At 43.2% G+C, this 16,048-nt stretch overlaps 1 protein-coding gene and 1 long non-coding RNA gene across 4 annotated transcripts in view; one reads left to right on the forward strand and one right to left on the reverse strand.

Annotated features, from left to right (window-relative positions):
- LOC138285238 (NXPE family member 4-like) overlaps window positions 1-16,048 on the reverse strand; it is a 116,768-nt gene that overhangs the window by 86,784 nt on the left and 13,936 nt on the right. For all 3 annotated transcript variants that reach the window (XM_069224932.1, XM_069224933.1, XM_069224931.1), the window contains exon 2: window positions 14,970-15,032. In XM_069224932.1, the coding sequence (XP_069081033.1) occupies window positions 14,970-15,032 (63 nt within the window). The remainder of the gene's footprint in view (window positions 1-14,969; window positions 15,033-16,048) is intronic.
- The window catches only part of LOC138285241 (uncharacterized), a 93,379-nt gene continuing 83,000 nt past the window's right edge, over window positions 5,670-16,048 (forward strand). The window contains exon 1 of the long non-coding RNA XR_011201548.1: window positions 5,670-5,768. This is a non-coding gene — a long non-coding RNA (uncharacterized lncRNA). The remainder of the gene's footprint in view (window positions 5,769-16,048) is intronic.

Here is a 16,048-nt window from a genome sequence, read left to right on the forward strand (position 1 = left end):
CCTCCATTCACTGTCTCTGTTGGCTTAACCCACTCGCCCGCCCTGACTCCCTCCTTTTGTTGTCCATGTTGCCCTGCCCGTATCTGCCCCCTCTTCCTCCATTATCTGTCTTGCCCTGCCCCTGCCCAGCCCCATCCCTTCTTCCGTTGTCTGTTTTGCCCTGCCTCTGCACCTGTCTTACCTCCTCCATCAGTTGTCTGTGTTGCACCGCCAATTTCAGCCATGCTGTATGGCTAAAAAGACATTGACAAAGATAATACCCCACATAAACGAGACCTATTGGCTTTGTCAATGCTTGTTAGTATAAATTTTGATTGCCCAATGCAAAATATTGGAAGTCTGATGGTATCTGAAAAGCAATTACTCCACATGCTTGATAATACAAGCAAATCTCACATGTATAATACTTCGTTTAAACTACATTCAGAAGTAGAACGATATGTTTGAACAAATAATTGGCCATGCAAACCTACAATAACTGGATGTACTCAAGTATAAGGATGAGTATGTCTGCCACATGGTGTACAGTTGTTTTTCCCTGCTCTGCATACCTAACTGTGTGTATCTGGTATTCAGCTTTTTGATATTGGCCATAGCCTCTCTCTAATCTAGAGTGTGCACAGAGGCCAAGGCCTGGCCCTCCATATGTGTGAGGTCCAGGACCTGTCCCTTGACCTGGAGGGGTGCACAGTACGTGCCTCTGTTGCACTTAAAGCTGATAATTGTCCCTGTCAAGGGTTTAGCAGATAGAGCGTATCATATTTTGTGAATTCATAGTTGAAACCAGACCGTTTTATATGTGTCACTGACATGGATGCTTACTTACTTGGGTAGTTTTTCTCTTCTATTTGTTAACTCAGACCCTATTACTAACATCCCAAGTGTATGTGGCCAGCTTGGTACACGCATTGCGCGTATAAGTCAGCCAGAGTAATGACCTCTGGGAACCATTTTCGATGCCCCTGGCCTGGACGTGTGCACAAAAGGGAGGTGAGGTTGTTTTCTTGGACAGCAGAAAAGTATTGCTGATATTCCTGAAACTGGAGGGAGGAGGCCTAGACACTGAAGTGGGGTGGGGAGAGAAAAGACAAGACATTTTTGATTCTCTCTGAACCTGAACACAAGCAACCAAGGACCAGTTTTACCTTGATTAGGACACTTCAGCTAGCAATAGCTTGACTCCAATGGCCCAGTGTGCACTGGATCCATGTCGCGTTATACTCGTCCCAATTATGGCGACACACTGTAGTTTACAAAGAAGTGATGGATGGAATGCTTGAATTAATCTCAGTTAATGGTAAACACTCGGACAACATCCCAATCCATAATGATTTTGCACACCATGCCACCTCTATTTGGACCCAGCCAAGCACACTGCAGAACTCACATTTGGTAGATGACGGAAATGAAGTGTGAGACTGCAGTCATTGTTCTTCAAGATGAAAAAGATCCCTTGGCTGAGGCCAGCATTTTGTCTTTCCTAGATTAATTTTAGTGTGGCTAATTACAGCGAGGCAGAGAAAGCTCACACCTCTTTGTGCATCTACTGTCTATCCTCCTCCCCCCTCAGTCCTGTCCTACTCAGCACCTGGATACCCTCACAGGTGATTAGCCATGCTCAACAAATCCACACAACATAGTATAAATTGTGGGTACTCCATGCTGGAGATTAAGCTCTAAAGAGAAGCATCATAGTTCACAAAGGCTGGGTATAGAGAGCAGTCTGTAACGGAAACTTGAAAGGAGAACCACCCCAAGACAGTTCTGAAAGTGCTGATTGTGGATCCACATCTCCTTTCTTTGACTATATAAAAGTGTGAACCACTGAGACATATGTTGTCCCAGATCTACGTTCTCCATGTCCAAGGAAGAGAGTGTTCTACAGAGTACTGAGAGGACTGCTGTGCAACCAGAGCAGGTGTCTACTTGACAACCAGTTTCTCAGACATGAGAGGACACCACCCAGGCCTTGCCTTACTCAAAGAAGCTGTTTGCTTCACCTGAAGTGAAGTCAGCCTGCCTTCTGAGAGAGGGAAGAAGCTTGCCAACCCTGCAAGAGGAGCGACTGTCCATGAGAACCTAAGTGCAGCAAGAATCCCAGTATTGGTGGTGTATGCCAGAGGAAGGACCACAGAGGAGAGTGATCTAGATGCCCCAGACGATGGCAAACAGCAGGCCTTCCTATTTGAGGTTCCAGGCAGATACCATGTAATCACGACCGCCTGGTGTGTCTGCAATGAGGATTGCCGGCAGGGCTATTAATGTGCTGCTATGATCCAAAGAACAGCAGACATGGCTGATCCTTTGCCACTAAATCTCATTCAAGGAGTGGTCTTTGCCTGTGTACTGCTTGAGACCAAGGCCTGACCCGAGCTACTTTCACCGTGAAGTGGGGCATGTGCGAAGACTGTCACTCAGAAGCTGGCCGGAGTGTGGCTGTGACAAGATCTGCCCATGTAGGGCCATCGCAGCTCCAAGTTACATTTTCCTAACTCAAAGAGATTTCTGTAATCTACTCCTAATGCTCCTCTTAAGACATGACTTCACTACAGCCATAGGTGCCTTCATTGGAACAGTGGTGTGCACACCCTCTCAGTACCAGGAGACGGGCTTTGCACTGCTGCCAGCTGCCTGCAGATCAAGAGCTGAATGTTTTCAGGACTTATTGTGGGGAGTGGAAGGCTGCATAAGCACATTCACAATTTACCAGGGATGGGGGTAAACTTTATCTGAGCCTGAATTCACACTATCACTACTAGTAATGCAGAGAGGGGAGTCAGCTAGACCAGAACCAGGGGAACCCAGTACTAAGGAATAGATAATCAACTGAGACACAGCTAACCCCAGCACCCATTTCATTAAATTGTAACTGACCATTATTGCATGTATAATATTTAGTTTTGTGTGTCCTAAAGTACTTTTCTTTTTAAAAGCCAAGCATCAGGTTGTACAATTACTTTTTGTACTGCTGTGTGGTTGTTGAGTTCTGAGCTTGAGCACTCCCAAATTACCTCCCTTACAAGCCGGTGGCTGCTTGCCATCGCTACCACCAAGAGCCAAGTGCTAAAGGGGTTTATGTGGCCCAGGTTGCACAGCCATTCTACCATAAACCCCTGGACATCAGAGGCAAACAACCTGAGCCCCCACGATGGAGTCCCAGTAGCCCCTGATTTGCCCATGCTCCCCCCTCAAACAGGGTCTAACACCAAGTGTAAATGAGCACAGATTTAAAAATTCATCATAAGCAGAGAACATGCATATGGGAACTCCTCAAAGGTGAACAAGAGACTCAGAAGTGCAATAAAACAATCTATTTCAACAATAATTTGCCTTGCAGATATACATTATAACAGTAATTTGCAGCTCAGCAGTATGATGTTTGTTTAGGTTTATTTGGAAAAGCGCATATTAACTCACACATGGTGTCTTGGGATACCTGGGCCGTTCTTAAGTAAAACTACTGGGGACATTTAAATCATACATTTAGAGAGTAGAGCCAGGTTCTCAATGTTTCCTAAAATGGAGAAAGGTAGACTCAGTGTGAGATTGTTCCACAGAATAGCGACTTGAACTCTGAAGGCACTACTACTCTATCTTTGCAGCCTGGTTTTCTGGATTGGAAAATGACTAAGATTTTGGTATTATAATGCTCTTGAAGGTGTATCTTTTGTGAGTTAAGCCAGATGAGAGGATACACTCATATTTATGTAGAATAAAAATAAGTCTCACAGTGGCACCTTGTACTTGTGTTTAAACACGATCTTCCTAAGAAGGGCTAGATAGACTGACCTGCAGAATCCTAATGGTGATTGAACAGAGCCACTGGCTACAACAATCTTCTGAGAAAAAGAGTAAAGGAACATTTTGTTTCAGATTGCAAGTTAAAAAAGCAAGGTCTACTCACTGATGCAATATTTTGATTAAAACCTAACTTTGCATGCATCCTAAATCTGAACTACTTCTATGGCATGGGGCAAGTGCCCATATCAGAGGGCCACAGGCAGTAACGGCTGGTGAAATTATAAAGTGGCTGAACGAGGTCTTTCAGAGGTCATGCTGTGTTTAGGGGTGTGTGAAATTTAAAAATTATACAAATTGCATCTTCATGGATTTCTTTAGAAGCTTTGTGTCTTTGGTATTTGTGATTTATTTTAGGTAAAAGGCAGTTTCAGTGGCCCTTAACTTGAGAGGTAAACAGCTCCTTTATACGTTAACAGATGTATATGGCAGGGTGTGGACTGATGCTGTTTGACAGCAGTCCAAATGTCATGTTCTGCACCCCATATCCTGGGTAAAGCACCTAGGAAGGTCTATTGAGTTCTGCTTCAGAATATCAGGAATATCAACATGACTTCACTAAGGAAAGGCTTCCTGACCTAGTCGACTATGTGAGCTAAGTAAAAATTAATCTCATCCCTTGCAGTTGTATTTCATAGTTTAGAAATCAAAGCAAATGTACACCATACCACGGGCTCACCAAAAAGTCTCGTCAGAGACACTGCATGGCTGGAAAGAACATGATAACTGCACTTACACTGAAGGCCCAATAAGCACTGAAATGGAACCAGGAAAAGTAAGGTATTGTTCAACCTCTATGTATTTATCCAGCCGTGCCTGCTTTATTCCACGTTGCCACCAATACGTTCAGCATATTTAAAAAATAATCATCAATAAGAATCTTCTGATCTAGGAATGAGATTTGGCCTTGCCTCTAGATGTGCCTGTCTTGAAGCTCACGGCCCAGTACTGAATCCCTGCCTGCCCAGACCAACATCCTGTTGTGCTAAGCAAATCACCCCGTTACTACAATATGTACAACATATTCTAGTGGCCATGTAAAGAACACCAATTACCCTCCGGCTACCTTTATGATACTTAAAACTGCAAAATAAATAAAATTATTTTTATAGGCGAATTAAGAAATAAGCTGCACGACGACTGCCTGTCAATGTGGCTTCTACGAGAACGAGGTTCTCTGAACGATGCAGATAGGCAGTACGAGGCTTCTATCTCTTAACGGGAAGAGGGAAGATTGCTGTTTCTCCAAAATGGCGGGATCAGTGCAAATAGTGAAACAAAGATTATGCACAATTAAAAGATACCATCAGCGACATGACGCGACAACCCTCCTGTAAAAGATTTCTTTAGGATCTACGTTTATTAATTGCGTGTAATTTAACGTGAGCCATCGATTGTCAACTGAAACAGTCTGTCAAACAGGTATTGTTTTCCCACAAACACACTAAAAAAGCAGCTCTGGAGCTATAGCTGAAAGGGACACGCACTGTACATGATAGCATGTAAGGTGGACATTTTCTAGGAGGCTCAAGCAGATGAAGGGGAATGTTCTCATATAAAACCTTTTCTTGTCTCGGCTCGTGCAGTCTTTTAGATAGATTACCTGTTATCTGGAGAAGGAGGGTTGGAAGTCTTCAGGTCATAAACACATAGCAGAGGGTATTTATTTACAAAATACTTACGACCCGACGCCACGACGTCATGTCACACGTCACACGCGTCTGCTTAACCTGTGTAACCCCCATGATCCTTTTACAAGTCGCCACAGGATGGGGTGGGTGTCTGAGCCCACTCCGCCCTGTGACGATTTGCGGAAGGGTGGGGTTCAAGTGCGAGGCAGCATTGATAGGCAAGCAATACAAGGGTGATCTCCTGAGAGCCCGGGACTGCTTGGAAAAAGTGACGCTGCTTTACGTCATATGAAGGGAGTCTCCTGCAGACCCATAAAGTGGAAAGACTGCTGTTAAAAGGTAAGCCCATTTATCAAACTGTATTGTGTGGCACACGTGTACTAGGGCATGTTCCTTGAAACGTTCCTGAATTTCTGACCCTTGCGTTAGTGAGAGTCAAAGAGTGACAACCGGGCTTTGGCACTGTATTGTGAAGCAAGGAGCATTGCCATATTTTAATAAATATAGATCGATGGTAATGCGGCAAGGAAAAGGAGTGAAGGCAAGGAGGAATCTGATGGCACTCACCCAATTCAAATCTTCCAGCTCTCAGTGGAAGGCCTCATCTATTATCTGTGAACGATCTGTGAGGAAAAAAGGAAAACAATCGAGGGTGCACCCATTCACACCTATTCTGATAATACATATGCCAAAATTTGGTGATTTACAGTATTGAAAGCTACAGATAAATCCAATAAAATCACTACCTTGAATCAACTACATGAATCACCAGCCTTAGGTTGTCAGTTACTGAAGTCACCACTGGTTCTCAGCAGAGTCCAGACAAAAGCCATCCAAAGCCTCGTCTACAATTGTATTATATTCAATATGTTGTTGATGTTGGGTGATGCCTAGTGTCTCCAGTAGCATGACAAGTTAAAGTAACAGCAATATGGGTGTTACATTTGCAGGGTCCTCAGCGTTTGGGCCAGGTTTTTAGTAGTGGTCCAGGCTATCTTAAACTACTACTGTGCTTAATGAATCATCTAGAACAGTGGTTTCCAACCTTTTGACATCTGTGGATCCCCACTTTATCACTACTGGAACCCAGAGACCCCAACGGAATCATTATTGGAAGCCGGGGAGCCCTGCTGAGTCATTACTGAGAGCTGGGGATGTAATCTGTTCATATTATTTTATTTTCTAAGCAGTCGTGGATACCCTGAGAAGGCTTTGCAAACCCCAGGGGTCCCCGGACCACAGGTTGGGAACCACTGATCTGGAATATCTTCAGTAAATGGAGCAAAAGCTTGGTGAATGTCTTCAATAAATGTGCTGTACATAAATCCAGAGGACTTATAATGACTCAGAAATATTTCACTTTCTTCACACTGAGATCTGGACGAATTCCGTAAGGACATTCTGCTTAATCAGATTATCTTAATCTGAAAACTCTGTTCCAGTCTGTAGTATTTTGATGTTACATAGTAAAATGTTTAATCTACTTATGTTACATTATATGTATAGTGGGTTACCTGGGAGGCTATGTTTAAGTTACTTTCTATGTATTTCTAGTACCTAGGTTCAGATTGTTGGAATGGGAAGGTTTGAGGGATAATGCTGTGAGGGGACAGTTGGTGAACAACAAGCGATGTGATGGTCGGAGCTTCCTGAGGTGTTTAAGTTGTGTTTCTTCAATAAAAGAATACCTTTTCAATCTGCGATCCACGTCCTGATCATTACACAGTTTTAGTCACTTTTGTTGTAAAAAGAAAAAAAATCTGGTACTTTATCAGCCAACTCTTGTGAGTGAAGAACTCTCTCAGATGGAACATCCAAGATACTAAGAGTGAATATGATTCTGAAGATGTCCTTGGAGATATTTTGGCTCATAGAATAGTAAGGCCTTGAATTACAAGTGGGTCTGTTTTTTTATCCCTGCATAAACCCCCATTTACAGAGGGTTTGGAATTAGAAGTTGGGTGATATTTTCTGCATATGGTAATTACCAGGTGTGTTGAATATCTCACCCTTTGTTAGAATTCAGCAGCTAAAATCTGCTGGAATTTAACAGAGGAGGTGTGCACAATATTTACAGTACTACCCTTGCCTCTCATTGCTCATAGATGAGGAGGTCCAATCGCACAATTATGCAAGGGGGAGGAGAACACTGAACAACAAGGCCAGACTGCTTTGAAGGTTCAAGCTTCAAACCTCACAACGCTGTTTAGGCGGGAGCCGTAAGGAGAAAAGGAATGAGAGAAGGTAAAGAGTCAAGCTTTGCCTGGTTTGGCCCATGGGGGCAGTCAGGTGGAGGGTCATGCCCAACAGTCCGTTGGGGGAGAGCAGGAGAATGGTGGTGCGAAGACGGTGTTCAGACAGTGGTGCTCAGGCAGGGCTCAAACAGGACTAGTGAATCTGGCGCAGGTTGTGGCTCAGTGAGAGGTGTGGTTTGATCTGAAGGACTGGCCATTTGGCAGTACACGTTACAGCACAAGGAGGTGTAGGTTTGGCCATGGGGTTGACAGAAGGGGGGTGTAGGAGGCATATGTGATACAGGGGATTAGGAGAGATTGTGGTGAGATAAATACCTGGTGCGCTGGGTTTAAAGTTGTGTGGTGCAGATGTGGCTGGTTTAGTAACCTGTGCGGCTTGCTCCCACTTTACTCTCCCACTTCTATCCCCTGCCTCATTCATCTACCTGACCCGCCATACAAGTTGTGTTGAACTTTCTCTGGCCCAGCACTCAGTTTACCCTCTGACTGGTCTCTGCACAAGAATGTCAGAACAGCAGAACCCACTCTAGAACACCTTTTGATTCACAATATAACAAAAAATGTGTGAGGTGGTGGAACTGCAGAAGTTCATTGTGGAGTCTTGGTGCTATGTTTATATTCAGTGAGCTCGTGCCAGTCCTGTGATACCTAAGCAGCCAAGGTGTGAGTTGAACTGGTCCAACTTGGCCCTCCAAAGGTGGGGAATGCCATGACAAACCTTCTTCTTGATCTCCCGTGTCTGCACGAGGAGTCGTGCGGCTAGTGGGGTAAGGCGGCCAGGGAGGGCGGTGAGCAGTGAATGTTGTGAAGGCTGTAAATTATACTTGTACCGAAATCACAGGGAGCGTGGCAGCACCAGAAGAGAGACTGAAGACACTGTTTATTGGTTCTTTTTGTTTTCTTTTTTTGCACTTTTATTCTTTAGTCAGTGTGCTGCTTGGCAATTTGTAGGATATCAACCAGGCTAGATTCCTTATGCTGAAACCAGCAAATAGAATAAGGGTCAAATGCCCTTTAAATGAGTCTTTAAAGGGGATAATGGAAGATATTCAGGGACATATTTAGACTTGTTTTGCGCCAAATTTGTGTCATTTTTGTGACTCCAATTCAGTGCAAAACGAACTCTATATTTATACTTTTGCGCTAGATCCGTCTAGCACCTAGGTTATGGAGTTAAAGTCATTTTTTGGACGTGGAAACCTACCTTGCATCAATGAGATGCACGTTAGGCGTTCTAGTGCAAAAAATGACTCTATGGCCTTAGCGCTATATTTATCTCCATGCTAAAATCATGCACAGGGGAGGAGGGGTCAACTAATGGTGCAAAGCTTACTTTGCAACATTATTTAACGCCCGGGTCAGGGCAGGCGTTAGGGGACAGGCGTTAGGGGACCTGTGGGCCTATTTCCATGGTGGAACACCATGGAATAAGACCACAGGTGCCCTCCCCAGGCCCCAGGGACATCCACACCAGAGGGACAGCGGAGGATGGGGGACCCCATCCCAGGTAAGTATAGGTAAGTTTTTTTTTTTAAGTGCCATTGGGGGCCCTGAAATGTGCCCCCTACATGGCACTGGGTGCAGTGGCCATACCTAGGGGACCCTGGTTCCCTGTGCTGGCCATTGGGTTGGTGGGCATGACTCTTGTCTTTTCTAAGACAGAAGTCATATGGTATGGATGGTTTTGCATCAGAAAATGATGCTAAGCTGGTTAGAGTTAGATTTTTTTCACTTTAACCTGCCTAACGTCATTTTTTGTTGCAAAACCTCCTTTTCCCATACCAACGGGCTAACAATTTTTTTTTTTTATGCTAGTCTACCCTTTGCGGTGGCTTGCACCATTCCATAAACATGGTGCCCGGCTGGCGCTCAAGAACCGTGCAAGCCGGTACAAAACTTTTTGATGCAAAACTGTGTTAGTGCAGTTTTGCACCAAAAAGTATAAATATGCCCCTCAGTTTGGTAAAGCCCAAGGTGAAAAGATGGTTATTGGCCCATGGAACGGTCAGTACGATCCTTGGATACACTACAGTCAGCCTAGTAAAGTGCAAAAAGAAAAGGAATGACTGCCGAAAAGTAAAATATGCTATTAATAATACAGCAGAACCAACTGTACCACTATAATTTGAGAAATTACGGAGCACTCATGGATAAGCTTTTTATGAAAGGAGGTTGTTTTCGAGATACTTTTGGGTCTCTCGGAGAAATGGAATATCACTAACTTGGAATTATCCTTAATGACAGACGTAAACCAAGGAGTCCATCTGAAGTTAAAAAAGGCATGCAAGGGTGCTCAGCCTATTGCTGCTAAGCAAGGGAGATGGCCAAAGGTTGGGGGACAGAGACTTACAAGCCCAAGGAATCAGTCAATAATGTTACTATCTGATAGCAAGGAAGAAACTCTATGAGCTTCCTGACCAGGAATGAAAGGAGCAGATAGGATCAGGCCTAGTCCTTACACAGAGGCCAAGTGAAGATTGTTTTGGGGAATGTGATAATAACACAAAGAAAAATAATGACGTTATTGGTATTATTAAAAACAGTTCAACAGTAGCCTTTGAGGTAAAGAAAGTGCTCAAACTAAAAAGATCTAAGTGAGCACTTGTACTCTGGAGCGCAATGAAGATATGAATTGTGGCAGTGGAGGATTTGATGATACTGTGCAAATAGTTAACCATTTTTTATCATAAAAAAGCCTGAACTACGAACATACACAGAGATCCTTCTCGTACTGAAAGAATCCGTGATAAATAATGAAGGAGCCAGCAATAATAAGACGTGTATACAAGGACAATTGACAATAGTGCCTCTTGTGAGTGAGACTATTAAGGTTCACGTTTGGTCTGTATCGCAGTACTTATCTAAAATATGTATATGACAAAGGGGAGTAGGGATATAAAGCTGATATAGTAGGATCTGGAATAAATCTAGAAGTTGAATTAGATGAACCAGTTAAAATACAAGCTATCCTAGTATGCCACAGCCAGCACCAAAATAAATTAATCCTCCCCCAGGAGAAAGACTCAAACCTTGATAATACACTTTAAGTAACAGAAACTGCAATTTAATAGTTTAAGTGATAAATCCATTCTTGAAATTGTACAAGTGGCATTGGAACTTAACGATGCAGTGGACTTGACATACCACTCTGCTAAAAGTTGTCAGGGCACTTTGAATTATTGGAGTTAAACAATACACCAAGCCTGATTATCGGGGACCCTGTAATTCAAACAACTCAAACAGGGTTTGATGATCCTAATTATGATCCTCACCAAAAAAGGAGCAGATTTTCTTTCCCTTAAAATGTAGATACAATGGTCATTAATATATGTTTACATACTAGCATTGTGTGGGGTGAAACAAAACGGTTACCTGGAACATGCGAAGATAGCTATGGGGCAGGTGTTAACCGCACTATTGGGTCTTCATTGATGGAAGCTATTTAATGTATTCCAGATTCTATTCTAAATTTATTAAATAGAGGGGTCGATGGTTAGGATCCCAATGTTGACATTTCCTTGCCGTACTAAAATGCCTAACTGAAGTTAAGGCTAACATGGTTTACAACAGAGTTAATAAGGTAGGAAAGGTGTCAAAGGCAACCAGTGGTACAGAAACTGCAGGATTTGCAGATGATGTGCAGAAAATAAAGACAGGTGAATCTATTGAAACTCATTTAATTATAGATGGAAATTGTGACAAGCTGCGTAAGTGTGAATAAAGGCAGGAAGGCTTGGAGACTTGTTTAAAAAACGATGTGTGTGTGTGTGGATGGAAAATTTGAAACAAAGGGGTAGGTAGCTCCTAAATACATATTTCCAATCTTCCAGATAAATAAATGTAGGAAAGTACATGGGATAAAAGGAAGAAAAAGAAAAATAGGAGAATATAAAAAAGTCGAAAAGGCGTTCTTATGCTCTCCCTGATATGTATCAAGCAGCAGTTGAGGATGTTCTTCAACCAGAAGTCAGCTTAGACCAATTGCAAGTAAATGGAGAGGTATGTAGGAATAAGACTGGGTCCCCTAGGATGATGTCACAAGGATATCAACAACATGAAACAAATGAAGGAGTAGTGGGGGTCCTCTAGATTTGGGATCTTGGTCAGACCAGGAAAATGTAGAAAGAGATGACTTCATGGCTAAAGCAAAGCTTTTTAGTGGGGAAGCTAATATTGGGCCACAAGGGAATCTACAAGGTATTAAGAATGTAATGTAAATCAACAGAACAGAATTGGGGGATATTAGTGGAAAATATGATAGGGGTATGCAACCAAATGTGAACCAAAGATTATCACGAAAAGACTCATTTACTACAGGTAGCCGAAGGTTTCTAGGAAGATCCGGGAGGTACCATAAGGCATTTTCACTCTTGTTCACGATTAAGCATGAAGAAGGACCATGGATCTTATTGGAGGAATAACCACTGTCTTTAAAAATAGTCTAATCCATTTATGAATAGGTCTAAAATGTTGACGATCTTTAGCTCTATCCTCTCACTATGATTATGACAAAGGATATATCAGTGGTATCAATATCACATGACAACTTAAGGCACTGGTGGGTGTCCACATGACATAATTCATTTTCACTCAAGGTTGGTGCTTTCTTTGATTATAAAAGCCACTGATGATATAAGACATGCTGGTTTTGACATATATGAAGAGAAACAGAGAAGGTTGATTAATCATGGAGCGATAGATGAGGTTGATAGTCTGTCGCAGCAACACTCATGAGGTACAAGTAATGGCCCACAGCAAGAGTTAGACTTTGAAAGGTTACAAATAATTATATCAGATGCCGGGTGTGAGATAGTCATGGAAACTCAAGATATACTCAATGTGGGGCTCAACTCCCAAGATTGGAGGTGGGTGGTAACAGCAATTTATTTCAGGCCGTTAGGTCCAAAAATATAATTACCCCGATGATTATTTTTTCTGTATTCTGTCAAGGAATATGGTAGATCTAGTAAGAAACAAATATTATGTCAAAAGTAAGCTAAACAAATTAGGTATACTATAGTCTCCTTTCTGGAAACCTGAATGATGGACATAGATGTCTTGTAGGGGTCTCCAAGGGTCACAGCTGTGATCCCTGGCTTGTCTTTTGCTACCCCTGGCACTCCATTTACGACCCCTGGTCTCAGAAGTGGCAAACTGAGTGCAAGGAACACAAGAGCAGCTCGTGCTTATGGACGTTAGTTGGGGCTCCACTCTCTTTGTTTTTTGTCAATTTCTTTATTACACTAATAGTGAATGCGCTATTAGTGTAATAAAAATGGAGTACAGTTAGCTGGAATATGCCCTTCCATGGCAGCTGGGGTAAGTAAAAAATGTTTTTAAATGTATGCTATGTGCGTTCTTGAGGGTGAGAGTGCGTTTATGTGAGAGAGTGTAAGCATGAATTTGTGTGTATGTAAGTATGTGTGTGAGTGAAAGTGGAGGTCAAAAGGCATGTGTTGTCACTTTCACTACCCCTGGTGTTTTGGTGAAATGACGTCCATGGTGACAGATGAGATGTTATTTAATGATTATGTAGCGTACAATAATAAAGGGGTAAGGGACTTTTTGGACCAGTTCAGAATGACCTAAAAAAACTTTAAAATCTTAGAGGAATTTTCAGATTTTCTTACAATAGAAATGATTGATAGTAAGATCAGATCAAAAATGTGTGAGGTTCTTATAGGAAAATGTTAATTATCGTGAGTGGCTACATACCACCAAATAAGGAGCAATGTCAACAATTAACTAAGTTGTTATGCTTAGTCGCAGAAATTGGGTATAGATATCTAGCTGCCTTTATACTATTTATACTATTACTATGCAATTTTAATATAAATATTCCAACAACAGCTGGCATCAATGAGACGCAGTTTTAAAGTGAGATGGCATTGGTTATCCCGGGGCACGTTCAGGGACAAGTGAAGAGTTCTCTTATGGGTAGGAAATTAGACCATGTCTTATCCAAACTCAACCTATCTGTCATAAATGGGAGGACCATTAGCGATTGACCTGGTAAAAGTACATTTGACAATAGAAGAAGAACATCCTTGATTGATTATGTGATCATATCCTCTGAATATTTTTCTATGGTAATAGATTTGGCGGTGGGAGATAAGGGGGGGGGGGGAATTACCATAAACTACTTCCGCTATAAATCCACTATGATGTGAGTAACGGGGATACATGGATCAACAGTAAAGAGATCCGAATTAAGAATGACAGAAGAATCATGTGGCTGCCTAAGATGATATGAGAAATTGAAAAGTGGATATCTGGCTTACTGGCAGAATATGGGACACATATTTATGCAGGGATTCTTAAAGACTATGGCATATTGATTTTTTTTTTTTTTAAATCTGTCTATTGAAATATTTAATAATGTACAGTGGTTATAATATTTTAACAGTCTGTGTTACAGGTAGTTTCGCTTTAAAGTTGCATTTCTTCTGTTTTACACTTTAATTACTTATACATTTGGTTTGTTCTGTGATTAACATCCTACACTGTTACATTTAAGGTAGGAGAAGATTATAGCAAAGATGGGGGAGATTGAGAGGGGGAGATTGTATAAGGGGATAGTAGGGAAGTGTAGGAGAGCGCCGGAGGAAGCCCAATCATGGCGCTCTCCGAACGCCTCGCCGGATCGACAACCCCGTCGTCATGGAGACGCATCGGGAAGGAGACGGAAGTCGGCCCCGGAGTTCCGGGTTGCCGAGAGTGAAGAAGGGCACAGCGGGACGAGACGGGACTCCTCCTCAGGACGTAATACGGACCCCGAGGGAGAGACGACCGGAAAACGCGAGAAGGAGAGAAACGGAGAGCCAGACGCCCGAGAGGAGACGGAGAGAAGCGTCAACCCGGAATACCCAGGAAGAGAGACGGAGGAAAGGACGGAAGAGCCACCCCGAGAGGAGACGGAGGACGCGACAGCCTGCCACGGCCCAGGAGGGTCGTGGCTGGACAAGGTACGTGCCTTAGTAAAGGGCCACAGCAGAACCCAGGGAAGGGGAAGGGTAGGAGGCGAGGGGAGGATTAGAAGGGGGAAGAAAGGGGAGGAAGGGAGACAGGGTGACTACCTCTAAAGGGGGAGCGCCTGAGGCAGGGCAAGTTCCCTGGGCACCCTAACAACCACGTATACTGCTGACACTAAGAAAGAAACCCACTCACCTCCCCACTAAAAAGGATAGAGAAACCCTTCCGTCACACCCCCCCCCCCTTTTCTTATTTCACCTCCTCTCCCATACCCCCACACAGAACCAAAACCGTGCTTACCCTCCCCACTTACCGGCTGCCACCTTGTTTTTGTTCTTCCGAGGAAACCTGCCACCAAGATACCGGAACACGCCACCTGGAAGGAAAAAGGAAAGGAAAGGAATAAGCAACCCACCTGAGACGGATAGAGACCAGAGAGGGAGAGAAGAAAAAGAAAAGAGAACCCAGAACCACCGGTTACTCACAGACTGTTCTAAATTATTCTCCCCCTTTTCTACCGCCAAGAACAATAAAAAGCACGTAAACCCCTGTAAAGGGTAGTTAACCTCAGTGTTTGTGTCCTCTATCACCCCTACACCGCACCCATCGCCTACAGGAAGGTTTGATGCAGTTGGGGGAATGCTCTATTAGGATTCCTGGCGTCACCTTTTTGGAGGTCTGGGAGGCAAGAGGGACCTGCGATGGATCTGGGGGTACAATATGAGGGTCGCATGTTCTTATCTTTGAGGGGGGCATCAAACAATGAGGGAGGGATTTCTCAGTCGGGGTATCTTGTATCTTTATCTTTTGGTGTAGGTGTTGTGTTGATGGTCTAGGGTGGGCGTGTGTCGTCTTTTTCCTGTAGTTGTTCTAGAAAGATATCCCATATATCTGTGTTTTTTACCTCAATCCCGATGTTATGTAGAGTACGTAGTACTTGTATTTCTGCGTTGGTCCAGTGAGTCAGATCTTTAGTCCATCTGTGTATGTCTGGTGTACAAGGCGACTTCCATTGTGTTGCAATGAGTCGTTTAAGTGTAATGAACGCTAGATCTGCACATCTATGTTTTTGTTTGTCTTTGTTACGCCTATGGCGTATTCCTAGAATACAGGATTCAGGTGTGGGATTCAGCGATAGGCCCGACCAATTGGCTATCTGTTGTGTGGCGTCGTGCCATATTCGGAGTAATGGGGGGCAATTCCAGGTCATGTGAAAAAAATCTGCCTCTGTGTTTCCACACCTTGGGCATTCAGATGTAGCTTGTGGAAATATATGTTTTATACAGAGTGGAGTTAGATATGTTTGTGGTAGATAGTTGAGTTAGGTATATCTGAAGCGGGCATTACGTGATATTTCTCGTGTGGTTGTAAGGGCCATAGACCATTGTTGTT

The sequence above is a fragment of the Pleurodeles waltl genome, chromosome 3_1, assembly GCF_031143425.1.
Source record: "Pleurodeles waltl isolate 20211129_DDA chromosome 3_1, aPleWal1.hap1.20221129, whole genome shotgun sequence".
Classification (NCBI taxonomy): Eukaryota; Metazoa; Chordata; class Amphibia; order Caudata; family Salamandridae; genus Pleurodeles; species Pleurodeles waltl.